Source organism: Oncorhynchus gorbuscha, linkage group LG04 (genome assembly GCF_021184085.1).
Source record: "Oncorhynchus gorbuscha isolate QuinsamMale2020 ecotype Even-year linkage group LG04, OgorEven_v1.0, whole genome shotgun sequence".
NCBI lineage: Eukaryota > Metazoa > Chordata > Actinopteri > Salmoniformes > Salmonidae > Oncorhynchus > Oncorhynchus gorbuscha.
Window position 1 is genome coordinate 8,963,871 of NC_060176.1, and position 23,834 is coordinate 8,987,704.

Sequence of the window (23,834 nt, forward strand, 5' to 3'; positions counted from 1 at the left end):
ATGCAGGCTATCGTTGCAGTAGATTGCAACACCGCCCCCTTTGGCAGTTCTATCTTGTCTGAAAATGTTGTAGTTTGGGATTAAAATTTCTGAATTTTTGGTGGTCTTCCTAAGCCAGGATTCAGACACAGCTAGAACATCCGGGTTGGCAGAGTGTGCTAAAGCAGTGAATAGAAATGTCCTCTGGTCATTTGGAAGACCCATTTGCAACCAAGCTTTAACTTCCTGACTGATGTCTTGAGATGTTGATTCAATATATCCGCATCATTTCCCTTCCTCATGATGCCATCTATTTTGTGAAGTGCACCAGTCCCTCCTGCAGCAAAGCACCCCCACAACATGATGCTGCCACCCCCGTGCTTCAGGGTTGGAATGTTGTTCTTCTGCTTGCAAGCCACCCCCTTTTTCCTCCAAATGTAACGATGGTCATTATGGCCAAACAGTTATATTTTTGTTTCATCAGACCAGAGGACATTTCTCCAAAAAGTACCATCTTTGTCGCCATGTGCAGTTGCAAACCATAGTCTGGCTTTTTTATGGTGGTTTTGGAGCAATTCGCTTCTTTCTTGCTGAGCGGTCTTTCAGGTTATGTCGATATAGGACTCGTTTTTACTGCGGATATAGATACTTTGTACCCGTTTTCTCCAGCATTTTCACAAGGTCATTTTCTGTTGTTCTGAGATTGATTTGCACTTTTCGCACCAAAGTACGTCCATCTCTAGGAGACAGAAGGCGTCTCCTTCCTGAATGGTATGACGGCTGCGTGGTCCCTTGATGTTTATACTTGCGTACTATTGTTTGTACAGATGAACATGGTACTTTCAGGCTTTGTATATTGCTCCCAAGGATGAACCAGACTTCTGGAGATCTACAATTGTTTTCTGAGGTCTTCTCTGATTTCTTTAGATTTTTCCATGATGTCAAGCAAAGAGGTACTGAGTTTGAAGGTAGCCTTAAAATACACCCACATGGACACCTCCAAATGACTCAAATGATGTCAATTAGCCTATCAGACGTTTCTAAAGCCATAACATGATTTTCTGGAATTTTCAAAGCTGTTTAAAGGCACAGTCAACTTAGTGTATGTAAACTTCTGACCCACCGGAATTGTGATACAGTGAATTATAAGTGAAATAATCTGTCTGTAAACAATTGTTGGAAAAATGACTTGTGTCATGCACAAAGTAGATGTCCTAACCGACTTGCCAAAACTATAGCTGTTAACAAGACATTTTGTAGAGTGGTTGAAAAACTAGTTTTAATGACTCCAACCTAAGTGTATGTAAACTTCCGACTTCCAACTGTATATTAAACTGTAACAATTCAGTTATAAATTATTTTGTCTTTGTTAAAAATAAGTTGACCCCATTCCTTTTTCGACGCAAGTTCATCTAAGGATGTAGAGTGAGTTTCCTGTAAACAGTATGTTACATTCCTTTTCTTTTAGCCATGTAAAGACTGATCTTTTTTTTACAATCTGTTAAACTGTTACAATTATAACTGGCTATACTTACTTCACCCCTTACCATAACTAGATACTATTCTCAGTCTAAATCGACCATCATTAGTGCTTGTAAAGTTACTGCCATCAGAGGTATTATGACAGTCAAAATTAGAGCTTTCAAATGTCTGATATTTCGAATTCAAGAAATAGGTTCTATCAATATTTGGTTTATTCCCTTGCCTGTTTTCCTGTGAGCCAATGCCACAGATGTTAGAAAATTGAGACAAGATATTATGTGTGTAGTAAATCTGAGTAGGTTGATGTGTATGATATTGGATGTGATTTAGTGAGAGTGTGTACAATGTCTGTATAAGAGTAATACTATAATGAGTGATATCCCCCCAAAAAATAACTCTGCCAATTTGCTTGGTTGAGTGTCTATGTGTGTAACATGAAGTTCATATAGCCTTAATATTCATGATGATAATTGTAATCCATAGCGTATCACCGTCATAGATGCATCATAATTACATTTAACATCATTGAAAAACACATCCCAGCATTTCCATAGCAATTGACGTTTCACATGATCATGAAATAGACCTTGCATTACTCTAGAGACGGCTTCACTACAGTACAAATGAATTCCATACAATATGTTATTATTCCCCAATGCCCCTATTCTGATATCTTCCCCTTGATTGTTGTAAACATATATAAACTTGTAGACAAATACATACATTAAATTATAAAACACTTTGACAAGAGAGAGAGTAAGAGAAAAGAAAAAAAGAGAGAGAGAGTGAGAGAAGAGTGCGAGATCCGGTGTGTGTGTATAAGTCTGTATGTGTAAGCGAGCATGTAATTGAGTACGTGTTGTGTTCATATCCACTTCATAATGTTCAGATATTTTTACAGTTCCTATACTTAGTTTTTTTTCGTAACCCGAAGTCCCTGTAGAATTTAGTACAGCCATGGTGTTATGAAGCTGTCTCGGAATAGCTGTCCATCCATAAAGAGTTTGTCCACAATGAGAAAGACACACTTAACCTTCTCCCTTTGTTGCCTTTGTACCGGATACAGTCTCTTACGATGTTCGTTTATCTTCCTTGGAAATTGGTAATTGAGACCGAATTTGGTCTCTTTAAGCTGCTTTTGATCAGCTCCTTTTGTTGGTAGTGTTCAAATTTTGCGATGATCAGTCGGGGACCCTTGGTCTTGTCTCTTCGATCTCCAAGTCTGTGTACTCTGTGGAAAGACACCTTGTTTACAGACTCTATAAGAAGTTTCAAGGCGGATTGCATGAATTCTCTGATCGCGCCCTCTGGATTATTGGATGCGTCCTCAGGAATCCCAGAACTAAAATAGATTTTCACGCATGCTACGACTTTGTATGTCTAGTAGCGACTCCTTCATTTCCCTGAGTAGAAAATCCACGTTGGAATTGTGGATTTTTACCTTGGCTGTGAGTGCCTTGTTTTCTCCTTGGAGCATGAGAACTCCAAACTCCCCCTCAGCCCTGCTACCTCCTCACACAACTTTTCCAGTGTTGCATGGATTCCAGCCAGAGCACTAGCCTCTACTTCAACAGTAAGTAAATTGTCTGTGTCTGTAGATTAATCTGTTTTTCTTTTTTTTGTCGGGTTAAAGTTCTTTTGTGAGGTAGTCGGATCATTCCATGATGGAGTATGTTGTTCCTCCATAGCGTAAAGCTGTTGGTACTAGTCGATTTCCCTTAGGATCTCCTTAGTATCAAGGTTGGCTCTTTACTGTAACCAGTTGTTTTACGAAACGATAACAATGAGTCTTTCCCACGATGACGACAGGTGTCTGTAGTACAGCCAGCTAGCACTCGCAGAATCCACACAAAAAAATGGAACACAAACTTGCAGTCCCAGCCGTAAAGGCTAACCGCATCGTGGAATCCTTAGCAACAAAACTTTAGTTCTGATTCAAATCGATTTAATGAAACAATTTTAATATAAACAACAAACCGAGTGTAGACAGTACAATGTTATTAACTTTATTTTTCAGAGCTGCCCAGAGAGGACATCGTTTTTGTGGGCAGAGACAACTCATTCCACTCTGGGGCTCCAGTATACAAGAAATTACCTTTCTCAGCATTACTCCTGAACCTGTATAAGCGCACATTAGCAACACCTGATCTGGTGCTGTGATTGTGTGCATCCATAACATGGGAAAAGTAATCAATTAGATATCTGGGTGCAGAACCATAAATACTCCTGTAAACCAAACCCAGTCTAATCTGGGACACCCTAGCAGGTGAGTTTCTGAATGCAGCTCCTGCCTATGTGAGTATGTGGACTCACCTTCAATACTACCCTGATCAGCTTATTCTGGGCTATCTGGAGCTTCCCCTTTATGTGCTTAGATAAGCCCCCAAACCAGGAAGTAGTAGCATAGTCAAAACTGCATTGAATGAGGGAGTCCTTATCAAGCAGCTTGGACTTTCTAGCCAAAAACTTGCATTAACCTTCTCTAGCACTTTAGTGGCCATGCTCACACCTCCCAAGCTTCCATCCCAGGTAGCTAACAGAGGTTTTAGTAGTCAGGACCTCACCCCCTAACACCACTCTGATTTCAGAGGACCAACACAATTTACGTCTGGACCCTAAAATTATTTCCTCAGTTTTACCTAAGTGCAGAGACAGATTATTATCTCCAAGCCATTTGCTAATGCTAGTAAGCGCTGTGCTAAGTATGCTCTCCAACATTGTTTTACTTTGTGAGACAACAGAAGTGTAGAGTCATCCCGATAAAGGAAAAGACGGCAAGAGCAAGCATTGTTTATATAGTTTATATACAGTAAAAACAGTAGAGGCCCAAGCACGTTCCCCTGCGGAACGCCATAACGTATTGATTTTGCCTGAGACAGTGAACCATTAACCTCTACTACTTGCTCCCTACCTGACAAATAGAACTTTACCCAGCCTAGAGGGATACTGCTTAACCCCCGTGCCTCCAGTTTGGAGATTAGGACAGTGGTTAACTGTATGTCAAGCAGTACCATTCCACATAGATTTCCCTTATCAATCTCTTTTCAGATGAAGTCCATGAAGTAAAGTAGACATGAATCAGTGTAGTATGTTCTTCTAAAACCAGACTTAAAATGATGCATTAGACTGTTTGTTGACATATTCATAAATTTCTCATATGCAACTCTCTCCAGGATATTTGGTGTTACACTAAGGATATATACAGGCTTATAATTCATAGGGTCAGACTTTATCCCCTTCTTATACAGAGGTATAACTTTAGCTTGTTTTGTGCCTCTGCGAAAGATGCCTTGTTCAAGAGAGAGATTAATGATATGCGTAATACAAGGGGAAATTTGCTCAGCAGAATCTCTAAGAAACCTTGTAGGAATATTATCCAGGCCTGTGGCTTTGGAGCATTTAAGCTCTGCTAGTAAGTATACTGGCTATTTTGTCTGTTGCTACCTTTGCAAAAGAAAAAGAGTTTAGCTGAATCCTTAACTCAGAATAATACTTCTTGACTTGGTCGTTTCCATACAAACTGGTGGGCAGCTTGCTAACCAGCTTGCTGGCAACATAAGATAACATAACATAAAAAAGAGTTGAATTAATTTGCAACTTCTGCTTTTTCATATACCATCTCCTCCCTGATGTTCACTCCAATACTGTTAAGCTTATTTTTGGTAGTACTACTACAGCCTAGGTCCTTAAATGATTTCCAAAGCTTTTTCGGGTAATTTTGGTTCCCAATGATTTTATCAGCAAAGTAACCCCTCTTAGCTTCATCCATCCTGCTCTGTGCTTCATTTCAGTGACGTTTATATAGGACAAAATATGGTTGCTCTTGAGAGTTCTTACATTTCTTACAGGCCTTATTCCTAGCTTGGATAGATTATAGAATTTCATGATTACACCAAGGCTAGCTCTCAGCTTTACTCCGACCCTTCTAATGGGAGCCATCACATTCACCATATCAAGGAATCTACATTTAAAGGCTTCCCAGGCACTGTCTACCCCTACACTATCCAGCACAGGTGACCAGTCAATTTGACCCACTTGCTCCCTAAACATTTCAAAACAGTATTTTTTGAGTCCTCTGATTCTAACAGTTTTGTGACACTTAAATAAACTGCTCAAAAAAATAAAGGGAACACTAAAATAACACATCCTAAATCTGAATGAATGAAATATTCTTATTAAATTCTTTCTTTACATAGTTGAATGTGCTGACAACAAAATCACACAAAAATTATCAATGGAAATCAAATGTATCAACCCATGGAGGTCTGGATTTGGAGTCACACTCAAAATTAAAGTGGAAAACCACACTACAGGCTGATCCAACTTTGATGTAATGTCCTTATAATAAGTCAAAGTCCACGTGCCTGTATGACCTCCCTACAACGCCTGGGCATGCTCCTGATGAGGTGGCGGACGGTCTCTTGAGGGATCTCCTCCCAGACCTGGACTGGACAGTCCGCCAACTCCTGGACAGTCTGTGCTGCAACGTGGCGTTGGTGGATGGAGCGAGACATGATGTCCCAGATGTGCTCAATTGGATTCAGGTCTGGGGATCGGGCGGGCCAATCCATAGCATCAATGCCTTCCTCTTGCAGGAACTGCTGACACACTCCAGTCACATGAGGTCTAGCATTGTCTTGCATTAGGAGGAACCCAGGGCCAACCGCACCAGCATATGGTCTCACAAGGGGTCTGAGGATCTCATCTCGGTACCTAATGGCAGTCAGGCTACCTCTGGCGAGCACATGGAGGGCTGTGCGGCCCCCCAAAGAAATGCCACCCCACACCATGACTGACCCACCGCCAAACCGGTCATGCTGGAGGATGTTGCAGGCAGCAGAACGTTCTCCACGCCGTCTCCAGACTCTGTCACGTCTGTCACATGTGCTCAGTGTGAACCTGCTTTCATCTGTGAAGAGCACAGGGCGCCAGTGGCGAATTTGCCAATCTTGGTGTTCTCTGGCAAATGCCAAACGTCCTGCACGGTGTTGGGCTATAAGCACAACCCCCACCTGTGGACGTCGGGCCCTCATACCACCCTCATGGAGTCTGTTTCTGACTGTTTGAGCAGACACATGCACATTTGTGGCCTGCTGGAGGTCATTTTGCAGGGCTCTGGCAGTGCTCCTCCTGCTCCTCCTTGCACAAAGGCGGAGGTAGCGGTCCTGCTGCTGGGTTGTTGCCCTCCTACGGCCTCCTCCACGTCTCCTGATGTACTGGCCTGTCTCCTGGTAGCGCCTCCATGCTCTGGACACTACGCTGACAGACACAGCAAACCTTCTTGCCACAGCTCGCATTGATGTTCCATCCTTGATGAGCTGCACTACCTGAGCCTCTTGTGTGGGTTGTAGACTCGGTCTCATGCTAACACTAGAGTGAAAGCACCGCCAGCATTCAAAAGTGACCAAAACATCAGCCAGGAAGCATAGGAACTGAGAAGTGGTCTGTGGTCACCACCTGCAGAACCACTCCTTTATTGGGGGTGTCTTGCTAATTGCCTGAAATGTATTGTCAATCAGTGTTGCTTCCTAAGTGGACAGTTTGATTTCACAGAAGTGAAAGTTACATTGGAATTACATTGTGTTGTTTAAGTGTTCCCTTTATTTTTTTGAGCAGTGTATATGTTTAGGGAATTTTTATCAATAATGACTAATTATTTATACATTTCAATCAGGACTGACTAATCAGAATACTATTATATTACTGTATATGGATGAATTTTCTTTATAATCCTAGTACTGAATATAATGTGTGTAAATATAATCAAGAATTAGAACAATGACTGTCTGTTCCTTGGTAGAAATGAATGAACTTATAGCCAGACTGGCTAGAATGCTTATCTACACAGGCAGACCTAGGCTCTGTTCATAAATTATCTTAATAGGGAGAGACGATGTGAGAATAAATGCTGCTGGTTGACTTTTAAGACTGGTCTCTGTCCATTTTATACAAATAAGAGTCATACAAATTATTATGAATTGAGTGTTTAATTTTAACTGGGTATTAAAACATAGAGGAATATAATTCCTGTAACAGTATATCTTTTAAAACCCTCCTTATGTAAAATTTAATAAAATGATCACTGATTCATAGACTATTACTCCACTCTGCAATATTTTGGATTTATCAGACACCCTTATTGAGTCAAATGTACTTTGCACTGCTTCACATACCCTGGTGGGATCTTTTATCATTTGGGTCAGAGCAAGTGATCTACAGAAGTGCATAAACACATTGTGGGTTAGTCTATTCTTTTTGCAGAACATCAGTATTCCCTAACGCAATGATTTCCTTCACCATCATTAATAATAGAGTAGCCCAACAGCTAAATGTCGGGCTAGCTGCCTGCAATCAGAACACTGAACCAAATCCAAGGGCACAGTTTAGAAAAAAGAGAACATGAATAGTGCATGTGTCATACCCTAATCTGTTTTACCTGTCCTCGTTATTGTCTCCACCCCCTCCAGGTGTCGCTTGTTTACCCCAGTGTATTTATCCCTGTGTTTCCTGTCTCTCTGGGCCAGTTCGTCTTGTATGTTTCCAAGTCAACCAGCGGTTTTCCCGTTCTCCTGCTTTTGGCATTCTTCTTTTTCTAGTCCTCCCGGTTTTGACCCTTACCTGTTTCTGGACTTTGTACCCACCTTCCTGACTATTCTGCCTGCCTTGACCATGAGCCTGTCTACCAATCTGTAACTCCTGGACTCTGATCTGGTTTTGACCTTTTTGCCTGTCCACGACCACTCTCTTGCCTACCCCTTTAGATTAATAAACATTGTAAGACTCCAACCATCTGCCTCATGTGACTGCATTTGGGCCTCACCTTGTGCAATAAACAGACAAAACTAGTACTGACCATACCAATAAAATAGATAGGGATGAATTCTTGATCTGGATTTACTACAAAATGTATAATATACTGTAAATAATATACAGTACTGAATTAGTCATAGAATAATTTGTCCAGTATTTTTAGCATAGATCAATATTACTTATGCTGTAAGCATATGACCCAGACAGTAAAGTACATTAGAAACCCATGAGAAAGACACTGCGTTAACGTCCAAGGAAACATCAAAGTCACAATAATAAAGGACAGACATCAACATGCCTTAAACTCTCATTCCACTCTGCTACCACATATGAAGGGCAAAGCTTTTCATGGGGTCCGATTGACTTAAACATTAATATAATTCAAACAAAAGTCTGATACTCATATTCCTTTTGTTTACGTTATGTTCATACCCCCCTGGGCTCTAAGGCTCAAAATCACTATCAAAATGCATATTTTCCCTTGGAAAAAGATTAATGGCAAATGCAGGAGAAGGCTTCTAAAGCTGTAGCAAATTAGGAAACAAAACAAACTAAACAGGGCCAGGCACAGAATAGAACAAAACTCCCCCCATCCTTGCTCCCTCTGTCCCCCGTAAGGCCTCCTGTTGCTGCACCATCCTGCTCAACTAACTGACTTTTTGCCACATTGTTACGTTACAGCTTTATTCTAAAATTGATTAAATCGTTTTTCCCCCCCCCTCATCAATCTACACACAATACCCCATAATGACAAAGCAAAAACAGGTTTTTAGATGTTTTGCAAATGTATTGATTTAACGATTGTCGTATGAAGAGGATGTGGACCAAAGCGTAGCGTGATAAGTGTTCATGTTATTTCTATTTAAACTGAACACAAACAAAATAACAAGAGAATGAATGAAAACGAAACAGTCATGTCAGGTGCAGAAACACAAAACAACTACCCACAACCCATAGTGGGAAAACAGGCCGCCTAAGTATGGTTCTCAATCAGAGACAATGACAGACAGCTGTCCCTGATTAAGAACCATACCCCGGCCAAAAACAAACAAAAACATAGAAAAAAAGGACATAGAACGCCCACCCTAGTCACACCCTGGCCTAACCAAAATAGAGAATAAAAAGCCTCTCTATGGCCAGGGCGTGACAATTGAAAATAAAAAACTGAAATATCACATTTACATAAGTATTCAGACCCTTTCCTCAGTACTTTGTTGAATTACCTTTGGCAGCGATTAAAGCCTCAAGACTTTTTGGTTATGACGCTACAAGCTTGGCACACCTGTATTTGGGGCGTGTCTCCCCAATCTTCTCTGCAGATCCTCTCAAGCTCTGTCAGGTTGAATGGGGAGCGTCGCTGCATAGCTATTTTCAAGTCTCTGCTGAGATGTTCAATTGGGTTTAAGTCCGGGTTCTGGCTGGACCACTCAAGGACATTCAGAGACTTGTCCCAAAGCCAATCCTGCTTTGTCTTGGATCTCTCTGTACTTTGCTCTGTTCATCTTTCCCTCGATTCTAACTAGTCTCCCAGTCCCTGCCGCATGCTTCACCGTAGGGACGGTGCCAGGTTTCCTCCAGACGTGACGCTTGGCATTCAGGCCAAAGATTCCAATCTTGTTTCTCATGGTCTGAGTCCTTTAGGCTCCACTCTACCATAAATGCCTGTGGTGGAGTGCTGCCGAGATGGTTGTCCTTCTGGAAGTTTCTCCCATCTCCACAGAGGAACTCTAGAGCTCTATCAGAGTGACCATCGGGTTCTTGGTCACCTCCCTGACTAAGGACCTTCTCCCCCGATTGCTCAGTTTGGCCGGGAAGCCAGCTCTAGGAAGAGTCTTGGTGGTTCCAAATTTCTTCCATTTAAGAATTATGGAGGCCACTGTGTTCTTGGGGACCTTCAATGCTGCAGACACTTTTTGGTACCCTTCCCGAGATCTATGCCTCGACACAATCCTTTCTCGGAGCCCTATGGACAATTCCTTCAACCACATGGCTTGGTTTTTGCTCTGTCAACTGTGGGACCTTATATAGACAGGTGTGTGCCTTTCCAAATAATGTCCAATCAATTGGATTTACCACAGGTGGACTCCAATCAAGTTGTAGAAACATCTCAAGGATGATCAATGGAAATAGGATGCACCTGAGCTGAATTTCGAGTCTTATAGCAAATGGTCTGAATACTAACGTAAATAGGGTATTTCTGTTTTTTATTTCTACAAAATTTGAAAACATTTCTAAAAACCTGTTTTCGCTTTGTCATTTAAAAAAAATATATATATTTCACCTTTATTTAACTAGGTAGGCAAGTTAAGAACAAGTTCTCATTTATAATTGCGACCTAGACAAGGTAAAGCAAAGCAGTTCGACACATACAACAACACAGAGTTACACATGGAGTAAAACAAACACACAGTGAGATAAGGGAGGTAAAGGCAAACAAAAAGGCCATGGTGGCGAAGTAAATACAATATAGATAGCAAGTAAAACACTGGAATGGTAGATTTGCAGTGGAAGAATGTGCAAGGTAGAGATAGAAATAATGGGGTGCAAAGGAGCTAAATAAATAAATACTGTAGGGGGAGAGGTAGTTGTTTGGGCTAAATTATAGATGGGCTATGTACAGGTGCAGTCATCTGTGAGCTGCTCTGACAGCTGGTGCTTAAAGCTACTGAGGGAGATAAGTGTTCCAGTTTCAGAGATTTTTATAGTTCGTTCCACTCATTGGCAGCAGAGAACTGGAAGGAGAGGCGGCCAAAGGAAGAATTGATTTAGGGGTTGACCAGAGAGATATACCTGCTGGAGCACGTGCTACAGGTGGGTGCTGCTATGGTGACCAGCGAGCTGAGATAAGGGGGGACTTTTCCTAGCAGGATCTTGTAGATGACCTGGAGCCAGTGGGTTTGGCGACGAGTATGAAGCGAGGGCCAGCCAACGAGAGTGTACAGGTCGCAGTCATTATGGGGTATTGTGTGTAGAATAATGAGGATTTGTATTTATTTAATCCCTTTTAGAATAAGGCTGTAAGGTAACAAAATGTGGAAAAAGTCAAGGGGTCTGAATACTTTCCAAATACACTGTATGTGCACGTCAGTGGCAGTTTGCAATGGGTTACAAAATAAAGCCATAGCCTGCTTTAGACATACACAAAAGAAGGCTACTGCATGCATACAGTACGGTCAACCCACCACACCACTCAGTGACTTAGTTAGGGGGACTTTAATGGTGGGCTGCTCTAACACAATTACTGTATAAACAACTAAGGAGAAGAGGAGTGCATTCACTTCATGCCGTTCAGGCACCATTATACAACACTTTTAATGTGCTGTCTTCTACAGTTTATCAGAGTACACCCAATATGTTCTCCCTGTTGATTATGCTTATTATGCATTTTGGTTGAACCAAAAATTACATGTAACAACATTTTTATGAAATTGGAAACAATTAAATAAAAATGTGAAATTAAATTAAACAATAATATATGTTGATGATAATGCTAACAATACCCTAATATATTCAATATGCTGTAAACTATTGTCTTTTAGCAGTTTCACTCAATTCCTTATAATCAACCTAATAATTATGACACACCCCTCACTATTGCCATTCGTTGCACTAATTGCACTGCTTGTCTACATAACCTGGTTCAAGCATTCATGACATTACCCTGAAGAAGGCACAGTGACGCCGAAACGTTGGGTGTTTTACACAATAAATGACTAGGAGTTTATACATATGGTGTGTGTGACTCTCTTTGTTTTTATAGCTTACTGTCTCTAACACTAACAGTATTACAGGGATGCTGCCTCCGCAGGTTGCTGTTGCCATAATTAGGATTATGGCTATGTCTGATTGGAGTCGTGAAATAATTAAATCAATCACTGCATAAATAATAATGAGAGAGACAGGTGCGAGGAAGGCTGTAGTCTCTGCCATTTGCAACACTGCTTTTATAGGAACATTTCTCTACTGCTACTTGAGAAAACACATTAACAGTACTGTCTCCTGCTGCGTCCCCATAGTGACAGGAACGCTCTATTCCTGAAATAAAGACATTAGATGACTGTGCACTCCCACTCACAGTGTCACATAGTAGGCTTTGAGGAGAACGCTGCAATGAATCCTTATAACATACATTTCTGCATGCTGAAAAAAATGCAATTCATACCACAGTATGAGCACATAGTCTACCACATATACACCTGATTCCCAGACTGAATATTCACCCCTGCTTCTCCGTCAGTGTAACAGGACTTCCAGCTCTGACTGTGGCTGAGTCTAAATTTAGACACAGTCTCAGACAGAGTGATGTCATCACTGATGGTGCATAAAAAAGCCCACTGTCTGACCTCCACAGTCTATCTCATCTTCTAACAGCAGGGGACCAGAGACGAGGAGGTGTGTCTGAACCTGGTGTTAGTCTCTCTCCTGCGTGTCCTGGGCTTCACCTCTACAGCTCAGCTCCACCCAAGCTATGCTGACAGCTGACATGTGTTTGATTTTCTCACACACTGAGGAGCTCCCCTACAACCATTACTGTGCCAACACAATCTCTCATAACCGCTGTCTCTGCTGCACGCAACAACACTCTACAAAGAGTAGCGCCAACAAACACGTGTGTGTGTGTGTGTGTGTGTGTGTGTGTGTGTGTGTGTGTGTGTGTGTGTGTGTGTGTGTGTGTGTGTGTGTGTGTGTGTGTGTGTGTGTGTGTGTGTGTGTGTGTGTGTGTGTGTGTGTGTGTGTGTGTGTGTGTGTGTGTGTGTGTGTGTGTGTGTGTGTGTGTGTGTGTGTGTGTGTGTGTGTGTGTGTGTGTGATCCTTAGTAAGTGCTACTGGTGACCTGGCCATTCAATGGCTGAGGTTGTTTAAGTTACTTGTCTTTTAGAGAGTGCATACAATATACAGACTAAAACCATACTGAAGAGTATCTCACCCATTCATCACAAACAGAGTGATACTCTGTTACCATCATCTCCAAACTGTTCCATTTTAGGTGTCATTTAGGATGGTTTTCTATGGTAAACAAACCTTTCAGACATGTACCATATGTAGCACAGTACCCAAAGGGTTATACATACAGAATGTCTAAAATACTGGCCTTCCATGTAACTGAGCCCAATGTTTAAGTGTAGGTTTAAACTTGTTTGGAAAAGTGCACTTCAATGTATTTGTCTTTCCTTTCAAGTCCTTTCCAAATATCCACTCTATTCCTCTCTAGAATGAAAAGGAAAACATTTTAAGACACCTGAAAGTATCTGTGTTTAGTTTGCGCCTGCAATCCGAATAATGAAAGAGCCTTGAGAAAAATGCTGAAGGGTATAATTTTTTCTCCACCCTCCCGTGAGGCCAATAAAACATTATATCCGATTATTAAAAGTGGAAGTAATTTCATCAAAACTTCTAAGTGGGTAAACAGGAGCTGTAGTTGATAATATGAGACACTTCTGTTTTTATCTACAATTTTTCCTGCCTGGCCAGGTGATAGAAGTCAGGATTAGACGTCCATCCATGTCTGAGGACGTCGGGAGTTGACATAGAAACTGGCCACTAGGCAACCGTGAGCGCTGTCACCTTCAAGAAGGTTTTGGATAAGAGCGTCTGCTAAATGACTTAAATGTAAATGTAAATGTTTTGGTTTTGCTTGGGCATGGTGGACAGGGATGGCAGACACGAGTACAAAAGGAGGTTGCATGTTCCAATCCAGTGATAGAAACCTCAATCCCAAACTTCTTGACTCGGCCCCCCCCCCCCCCTCTAGCATTGTGGAACATCCCCAATTCTATACATGCAATTCTATACATTTTGCCATGTCTAATGTGTATTCGTGATATTTAAGTGACTAAAAAATTACAACAATATCCATGGGCTAAAAAACCTAAATAAAAAAATGTTAGCTGACATGGGCTAGTTGATCTGGACATTTCTGACAAGTTATAAATAGCTCTCTAAGGTATGCAATGACTGACATGACAAGAGGAACTGATGATGCACTACCCAATTTCGAAATTGCACCTTGTGCAGTCTACTATTACAACTTTCAAGAGTCGTTTAGAGCCGGACTGAGTTCCTTAAAGAAAATGTATATATATTCTTGATCCCCGGGGGACGCGCCCCACAGTTTGGAGTTAATGCCTAAACTTAACCTTAAACACTTTGAAATTTGACGTTTGGAACATCTAAATTTGACGTTTGAGAAAAATGCATAAACGTCTAATTCTGACGTGAGAGCATCTTGAATTTTCCAGCATACCAAGTGAGGGAAGGGTTTGGAGATGTCAGATTTGCATACAAATGAAGGACCTGTTAAGGCCTGTTTGTGCTCCTCTGTTGATCAGAAATACTATATTATAGAAACGTAAGGGGAGGGAATTTCTGTTTAAAAAATATCCTATTTCACTTCCACTGGAGTCAGCATGAGGAGGGGTTAATGAGCTAGCTATTTCCCCTTGGTAACCACCGTAGATGAATGACAGGAGGACAAGTATGCTACTTCACTTCGTGTTTTTTCTTGGTGAGACATGAAACAGAAAAAACTACCAAGACAAACATCAAAATAAGGAAAACATGCAAAGGCTTGTGCCAGTAGCGGAGGATGATAACAAGATGAAAGAAGAATCTGCAGTTAACATCATCATCTAAGACGGAAATTATAATCTAGTCTACACATGTCAATGCATGAGTAGGTAGGGGGACAGACACTGGCAACACCTTGGGGACGGTCAGAGGTTTGATACACAGCAAGATGCTAGCTTAAGCCGTCAGCTGTATGCCAACGAGTGTGTATATATCAAACCACGACAGTTGGATCTGTGCATCTGTTAAAATTGGCAGCATTAGCAACACAGCAGCATACTGTTCTTGCACTGTATATTGCAGAGTGGGGGGAACCATCCTCAACCATTACTGTTATGATAGAAGGGCCAAGCTGTTTGCGATCTTAGCACAGATCTGAATCACTACAGGCCTGAGCCATTACATCTGCACAGTGCATTAGTATGAGCCCAAAGGATTAGACACGATCCAGCTGCTTCAGTTCAGAACAGCCAGGGCTCTGCTCTACCATCAGTCAGTCAGTAGCCCCTTCAGTATGTCATGCCTGCAGTCCCTCCACCAACCCCAGCCTGTGGCCCCTCAGATCCCAAAACCCAGCAGCTCTTAGTATGTATGCTATTTTGTGTGTATGCACAGTACTGACATGTATGTGTAACTGATAGATGTGCGTACGTGTTTTTAAATATATGTAAATTGCAAAGTATTTTGTCTGTAAGATATTTTTCCAAGTAAGACTAGCTGTCGCCATTGGCGTCGACTAATGGGGATCTTTATGAAATAATATCCCCTCCCCTCCCCTCCTCTCCCTCACCACAGTGGAGATGCAGTTGCGTCTCAGGTTGATCTCGGTCAGTGAGTCCAGGCCCTGCAGGTTGTCCACCCTGGAGATGCAGTTCCCTGCCAGGTTCAACACGCGCAGCTCAGACAGGTGGGAAAGGTTCTCTATCTGGGAGATCTGAAGGCACAGGGAAACAGACAGAAACATCACTGTGATAAACTGGTGAAATGTTCTCTTAAGTCATGATGAATGAAAGGGTCACACCATCAGGGGCTTGTCTTGAGGCTGTGCTGCTGTAAATATATTAGGGAGGTGATAGGCGCCATAAGGGTGATTTTCAGTGTTGAGAATATGCTATGTGTTGTCTAAATCAAATGATGGGACATGCCAGTTCTGTTTGTTGTGCAAAATCAAACTTGAGTACAGCGGAAGTGGAGCAGACACCTGTGTACTGTGATTTACTAGCCTAAGGCCATTCCATATTCTCTGCTAAAAACAGCCCAAAATAAATTATACCTTCAAATGAGTTGGAGATAACTTCTTTGAATTTTTAACATTCAATGTTACCATCCAATTCAACCCTTACAATCACTCCTTTCGTTTCTGACCCACATTATCATAATTTCGATGTCAAAACAAAGTCAGTGTTCTCTTTGAACCATGAGTCCAAACGACATCCAGAATCCAAAAGGGTCAGTAGTAGTGAAATGTGGCCCTGGCCTCATTCTGGTTGTGGGGGAACTGTAAGGGCCTCTTGTCAAAATGAAACTAACTACTTCAAGACCCATGGGATTCCCTGGTTGCTGTCTGTCTGTCAGTCTGAGTGTGGGGCTGTGAGGTGTGTGCCACTCAGTCCTGTGTCCTCTCCATTTCAGGAAGAGGTCAGGTTTGCGTCCCAAATGGCACCCTATTCTCTACGTACGGGCTCTGGTCAAAAGTAGTGCACTATATAGGGAATAGAATGCCATTTGGGACACGCCCCAGAACTACAGTAACTACCAGTGAGAGGCTGGCTTTTGGGGTTCCCTTTCCCTTGATGATGATACACTGCGTGTTACTCCAGGGGTCAAAGGTTGAAAGGCTCCTGCAGTGAGCTTGATGCAAGTAGACATGAATCAAGACAGACTGAGTATGGTTGTTAGCTTAGGGTAGAATCTAAATGAACAGTGAACATCATTTAAAGGACAAAAGCTGCATAGAGCTCTGGAGCTCTGGCTAAAAGAGCCTCTGCTTTTCAATTCCAATTAGGGGAGGGAGGGGGGTGACCGCCTGCTCTCCACATCTAAGCCCTTCCATGAGTGATACTGAGGCACACTCTTCTCTCTCTCTCCTCTTTCATAGCTTGACCAGACAGTGCTGTCATAGCCTAAGCACTTTAAGGCCAGTGTAACAGTGCTATGTCATAGCTATCTATTTGTACCGAAAGTTGTCTAGCTGCCAGTAGTGAGTAGTAGAAGTGGAGTTCAGACAATAGGCCCAGGTGTATTAAGTCCCCCAAATGCCTCTCATAATACTGTTGTTGTTGGACAGAGACCAGAGAGAAAGGCAAGAGACGTTGAGATTGAAACAACTTTTGTTATGACTGCTGACAAATACAACAGAGTGAGGTAATGTTCCACTCCAACTGAGGCTTCCCAGTGGTGTTCTCTTTGATTCACAGTTCCACCATGGCTCCAATGAAAAGCATTCTCTCTGTCTCAAGTCCACTTTAACACAAGTCAGCACATGGCTAAACTCATCTCAGCCTTGGCTGGGACTGGGTCATCATCCTCTGCAAAGCTAAAAAACCCAGAGGGTCCACTCCACACTGGCTGTATCTTTCACTGAACAGTAATTGTACATCTCTCGTCAGGGCAGATTAGATCATCTCATCTGAAAATATTTAACTGGGTTGTGTTACAGATAACAGTGGAACTGCTTTCTGTTGGGGTGGATCACGCATCCAAAATATGTTATACAGTGGTTCCCCGCTCATTTTACAGAGGAGGAACATGAGAGGTCAGGGCACTGTTGAATGTCCTATAGGGATATTTGCTCTTCAGGCAGGGTCACATCTGTCCTGTATATGTCTTAAAATAAAAAAGGCAAAGTGCATTGTAAGTTTCAAATAATTTCAGAATTAAGTTAAATATTGTCTGTTTGATGAATGATTTTGAATTTCTAATGTAATTCATTGTAGACATCATATACGGGTACTCCTTGCATTTCTGATACAATAAATGTAGTGCCATTCAAAAACTCTCAAGGGATAAAAAATGTTGTAGCCTTGTCCTCATTGAATAGCAGCCGTTATCGCTAGTGTCAACTAGATACAGAGGATCATATTGTGAGCACAATCCATCACTCAACCAATGGAAGGACAGATTATTTAACAATACGATGTCATCCTCTCACTCCAGGACCTGGTCAATGGGGTTAAATGTCCTTCCTTCCCAAAGAGGATATTCCTCTTGAACATTTCCAACAAACTGGAAATACGACAACTTCCTATCCCCAGAGCACATCTCCCTTCTGGGTAAAACGAGAGGCCAGGCAGGGGTGATTTGAAATTAGGGCAGAAATGATCCCTTGTTTGTGGTCATACATAGGTGACTTAAACACTGCTGTGCTTTGGAAAGTACAAATGTGGTAAGAAGAAGACACAGTATGTTCGTGGTCAGAAGTCACTGGAAAACAACGGCTGCTGGGTAGATTAACAGAAACCAATGTTTAATTGGGAATGAGAGGATGAGACACATGAAAAAGAGCAGCCGGAGTCAGAGAGAGGAGTCTCACAGGGACTCTGGATTGACTTTCACTGGAGCAATGTGGGCGATATACTGGCAGCACCTTTCAAACAACCAGCACTGCGGACAGATGACTTTTCAATCCTATCCTCTTTTTACAGGTGCTGGCAAAATCCTGATTTGACACCAGCATTACTGTGATCCCCTCTCTTCACAGGCTTTTAATACGTTGTGACAGCAGCCAGATCATACTGTAGGCCGATCTAAGGAGAAAAGCTCATCAAATCGGCCTTCACTCAACTTACCATTCATGAGTTGTAGAACAGCTTTATCAGGTTTTCCTTCATTGTAAAAGGAACAGAAATAGCCTTGCCTGATAGAGAAATTATAGTAATTGAAGAAGAACTGTAAGGTAACCCAGAGCAAGACTGGGATGTTTGGAAGTAAGCTCCTAAATATGTTTTAATTTGGTGTGAAAACAAAAGAAAGGTAAAGTACTCTAGTAACGATGTCTGAGAGAGCACTGAGTTTCAACTAAAAGTAACTCACTGCCTTCACACGACTGAATATAGAATGTACTCAAAAGCCTCACAACAGGAACCAATGCATTTGCTTTCCTGTAGTCAAGCCTGCTTGAGCTTAACTGTAGGGGCCCAGAGTCAGTGACGTAATAGCCAACCGGCAGTATGGGGGAGGTGGTAGTGCCTGTCTGCTCTTGCTGAACCTCACAGCTAGATATCACAGTCCCCCACTGGTGACAGTATTGCAAACAACATTGCAGACAATAAATGCATGTGGGTGTATATTTAGAGAACAAAAAGGAATGTAAGTGAAGTTATCATTTTCTAAGGTTTGAAACATGGTACCTGATTGCCATGCAAGTCCAGAACATCTAGTTTAGTCAGGTTATCCAGACTGCATATCCTCTGGATTCTGCAAAACATTAAACAGACAATAATATTAACATCACCCTCTCTGGTATTCTATACAAGATATCTTTCCTATAACACAACGTTACTATGACAAAGAGCTGGTATCCCATCTGTTAACTGAATGGTTACCAGGCACAAGGAAATGGGATTGTCAAAGAGCGGTAGGAATTGATTTTCTACTGATGGTTAAGTTGACTGTTTTCCACTGTCCTGTCATCCAGGATTGTCTATACAGACCAAACTGTAACTTAGGGAATTTAGAATTTCCAAAGGACTGTAACCTATCAGAAACCTAAATCTGTGGTATGCTTTGCTTGAACGGTACCACAGACTGCTCTGAAAGTGGGTTCTAAAAAGACAAATGTCAGGTTTTACAGACTCTGGAACAAAACCAGACCTCAGCAATGGGATCCCGGTGGCATTTACCATGATTTGTGACTTTAATCTTCCTCCTTCCTGACCTTTAGTTCTAAAGTAAGGTGATGTTAGATGTAAGATTCACAAAGAGAGCAGTGGTATGGTTTGGTACAGAAATTGGGCACCTGCAGGAAAGCACTTTTCAACGGAGATTGATATATAGGTTAGCTGTGCTGTGGCGGTCATACAGTATCACTTAATCCAAAAAGCAGGATGTGCATATCCCTACGGTAACATCTTTATAAATGTAAAGAAAAATCCAACCAAAAAAAGACAGCATAAAAAGTTTTTCATCTGAGCCGGCCGACACAGGGAGACCCATGGGGCGGCGCACAATTGGCCCAGCATCGTCCAGGTTAGGGGGAGGGTTTGGCCGGCAGGGATGTCCTTGTCCCATCGCGCTCTAGCAACTCCTGTGGCGGGACCTGTGGCGCATGCACGCTGACACGGTAGCCAGGTGTACGGTGTTTCCTCCGAAACATTGGTGTGGCTGGCTTCCGGGTTATGAAGGCATTGTGTCAAGAAGCAACGCGGCTTGGTTGGGTTGTGTTTCGGAGGACACACGGCTCTCAACCTTCACCTCTCCCGAGTCTGTATGGGAGTTGCAGCGATGAGACAAGACTGTAACTACAAATTGGACACCACGAAATTGGGGAGAAAAAGGGGTCAAATTAAAAAAAAATTAAAAAGGTTTGTCATCTGTCCTTGAAACCATGCACTGTAAAAGCACCAAAATGATTGGGAGCTCCTATCCTATTGTTCTGTTTGTATGCTTGAGAAACATAACACTAACCTGTTCTTGCCCAGCATAAGCACTCTGAGAGAGGCCAGGGCTGAGATGCCAGACATCTGGGCGATGTGGTTGTCATACAGGTCTAGGAAGGCCAGGTGCCGCAGATGAGACAGATTGTGGATGTGCGTGATGAGGTTGTGCTGAAAGTTAAGCAGCCGCAGCCTACCCATGCCCTCCAGCAGGGGACACTCCTCCAGACCACGCCTGACACACAAAACACAAAAGCATTGTCAACAACACCACTCTGTGAGAGGATGACCCTGTATTATCTTGTTATGATGCAGAGGAGAGAGGGCTCACAGTAAAAAAGGTACAAGCCACCTGATACCACACTGTCTGCCTTCCAACACTGGCAGGCAGGGTTCAGGAGATCTCATTATTCTAAGTGGATGAGGCTATGGATATGGTTTATTGTTGACTAGTCTCTGCTGAGTCCCCAACAAACGAATGATCCGGATTTCAGGGGAAATGGAAAGAGAGCCTGTGACAGGACTTCCGCTTTTGGATGTTAACAAGGCCATGTTCAGTTGCCAAACGTTCTCGAACGTTGCAGATAGAAATGACATGAATAGAGCCGATGTGATTCCTTATTCTACATAAAAGAGATGCAAGTTTGATCTACATAGCCTATTTCTATCTGAATATTCCAGAATATTCCAAAACGTTCATTCCTGCTGAACATGCCCGGCGACACTCCATCTTAACTCCTCCTCCAAATTTACTGGATTGTTTGAACAGTGCAGAAGAGAACTTCCCCGGCAGTTCCCCCCCCCCCCTTCTCATCAAGACCAGTATGTAGAGGATCTAGTTTCAGGCGTTTCTTTTACGCCTGCAAAGTTGACATGCACTGTCAGAGGGAAGGATAATCTTTATGAGGGACTTTGCTGCACCCTACTGGTGAGTCCAAGCAATTACAAACTTGGCATTCCATTGTAGGACAGTGTACTGAGAAGCTCAACATAGACCACTGAACAAACAAAGCCATGAGTGTTTTAGCCTACCTGTCCAAATCTAGTCGCTCAGGACTCAAAGCACTGTCATCACGGGAACGAAAGGCAATTGGAAAACTAGAGGGAGAATTCTCACTCAATGATATGGCATCACCTGGTCCTGTTACAAAGACACATTTGTTCAGAAAACCATCAGGTTTTACATGTCCAGAAGTATTTAACTTGAGCACAGAGCAGAATGTTCCATTAGACTGACTTTGATCCATGACAAAAAGCAGGGGGCCTGGCATTGTTGAAGAGAGGGGGAGGATCCTGAGTGCAGTCACTCACCAGTTGGCAGGGTGAGGGGTGAGGTACTGTGGGAGTTGATGGCCCCTGCACTGTTTGTTGCTCTCCTAGGCTTCACTCTGTGTGGCTGTGGCCCCAGGTCACCAGTCAGCCCCCTGGGTAGAGCAGCAGCAGGGGGTAGGAGGGGACGCTCAGGGCCCATAAACTCACTGACAAACGCCAGCACAGGGGTGTGGAGAGGCCTGCCGCCGCCACTGTCTGCATTAAGCCTGCTGTCTGGAGAGAAAGTAAATGATGAGACAGAGAAGACGGGGACAGGTAAGAGACTGTCACAGTATCTTGTAACTTAGTCAGGTGGTAGTACCTTGTCTTGGTGGATTCATTTTCATGGTGTCCATGTTTATCCCGTTTGTAAAGTCTTTAGACCATCGGACGTCCAGCTGTCAAATAAAACATTTAATGAATTAGAAATATATAATTATGATAATTAAAGGGCACTCAAGACATAATGTCATGCTTTCCATGTTCATGCATTGTCTCATTAAAATAGTATAATTTGCGGAATGGGGACACTCCTCACTGTGGATCTATCTACAAAGGCAAACTCACTGGTCTCTGAACATTTCTCTCTGGTATTTGAGAGTTCACTGCTGTAAAGTGCAGTTTATAGCTGTTGACCTGGGGGAATGACAGAAAAAGATGAGGCAACTTAAGACTGACAATTGTAACAATAGACGAACAACAACTAAGCCAAGAGTCCACTATATGGTTACTTTTCTCTCTAGACAGCAGGCTTAATGCAGCAGGCTTGATAATATTCATGCATTTGTGGAGCAACAACATGCAACCCAGCCACTGTAACGTCAGCTAGATAGATAGCAATCTTGCTCATTTAAATGACTGTTACAGAGTTGCATTAGCTTTCTGGATAAGCTAGCTAGCATGCTAACTCTTTCCTAATAAAGACAGAGAGAAAGTAAAGATGATTTATTTTGGACACGTCGTTCTTACCGTGGGAGAAAGACACCTTCCTGTAATGGCTGCATTGTTGTTGGTCTGCTGTCTTTGTGGCCGCATTTTTGCTAGTGTTACAACGTTGCTAGTCAGCTTGCTATAATGTGGCTAACTAACCAGTTTTGTTGTTTAACGTCAATGCTAATTATTTTTAAATGTATTGATGTGAACTGATGCTACAATGTAAAAATGGCTCATCATGTCACTGACACAGCACTAACTTCGCTGGCAACGCCCATCGTTTCTATGGAAACGAAAACACTTCTACCTTGGTTAAACCACATCCTGTCTCAATATAAGTAATCCCGCCAACAACCCTAAAAATGAAAGGTTCCGCTTGTAGAATTACCGGTAGAATATGAATAGAATGGAATAGATCATGATTGTTAAGGACTGAAAATCCAACTTCTGCCTAATCGACTTTTTACATGTCTTCTACTCTGCATTCCACTATACGGTTATACCTTGAGCTAAAGCCTAGGTATTAGGTTAACGTTACCTGTTATCAAGTCTCATGCAAGGTTATCACCTTCTCCGCAATAACCCCAGTTTATAGGAATCACTGACCAAATCTGGGTCACGCCACCAATTTGACAAGAATGTGTTAGCCTGCTGAGCTAAACCCTAGGTCTCGGTTTTAGGCAAGGTTAGGCTATCACGCACCTAACCGCCTCCATTATTAATTTGTATGAGCAATACAAGTAAGGAAGTAACCCAAAGACATATTTCATAGCCGTGTCCTCTTACCCTATTAGTGATGCACTTATAAATACTTTTTAAAATAAAAAACTTTCCACTGGTGACCCTCTCATTGTTATAAAGCATTGGTTACACTGTCTCTCAACTCGAAAGGATAAGAGCTAGGAATGAACTCTCACTCAGACCCATCAAAGCGACATCCCACACACATGCTCATCACAAGTATATATTAATATATTCATAAAACTGACACATTTGTGGGAGATGATGTTGTAATATTTTGTGACAAGCAGATAATGGAATGCTCTGTATAAATGACAGCTCTTCCACAATTGACCTAGCTACTTCGTTTGTGACACAATGTCACTTTTGTAATCATTTCTTTACCACATACAGAACAAATAATGGTCTGTATACTTCA

The 23,834-nt window shown here is 42.2% G+C and overlaps 1 protein-coding gene across 3 annotated transcripts in view; it reads right to left on the reverse strand.

The window, feature by feature from the left end:
• LOC124033599 (leucine-rich repeat-containing protein 49-like) overlaps positions 1-22,953 on the reverse strand; it is a 60,535-nt gene extending 37,582 nt beyond the window's left edge. For all 3 annotated transcript variants that reach the window (XM_046345684.1, XM_046345683.1, XM_046345685.1), the window contains exons 1-8: positions 22,712-22,953; positions 22,310-22,378; positions 22,065-22,140; positions 21,743-21,976; positions 21,464-21,572; positions 20,463-20,666; positions 19,187-19,253; positions 15,628-15,771 (exon numbers count right to left, since the gene is read on the reverse strand). In XM_046345684.1, coding sequence (XP_046201640.1) covers positions 15,628-15,771; positions 19,187-19,253; positions 20,463-20,666; positions 21,464-21,572; positions 21,743-21,976; positions 22,065-22,140; positions 22,310-22,378; positions 22,712-22,777 — 969 coding nt within the window. In that variant the 5' untranslated portion in view covers positions 22,778-22,953. The remainder of the gene's footprint in view (positions 1-15,627; positions 15,772-19,186; positions 19,254-20,462; positions 20,667-21,463; positions 21,573-21,742; positions 21,977-22,064; positions 22,141-22,309; positions 22,379-22,711) is intronic.
• Positions 22,954-23,834: the final 881 nt, after the last annotated feature.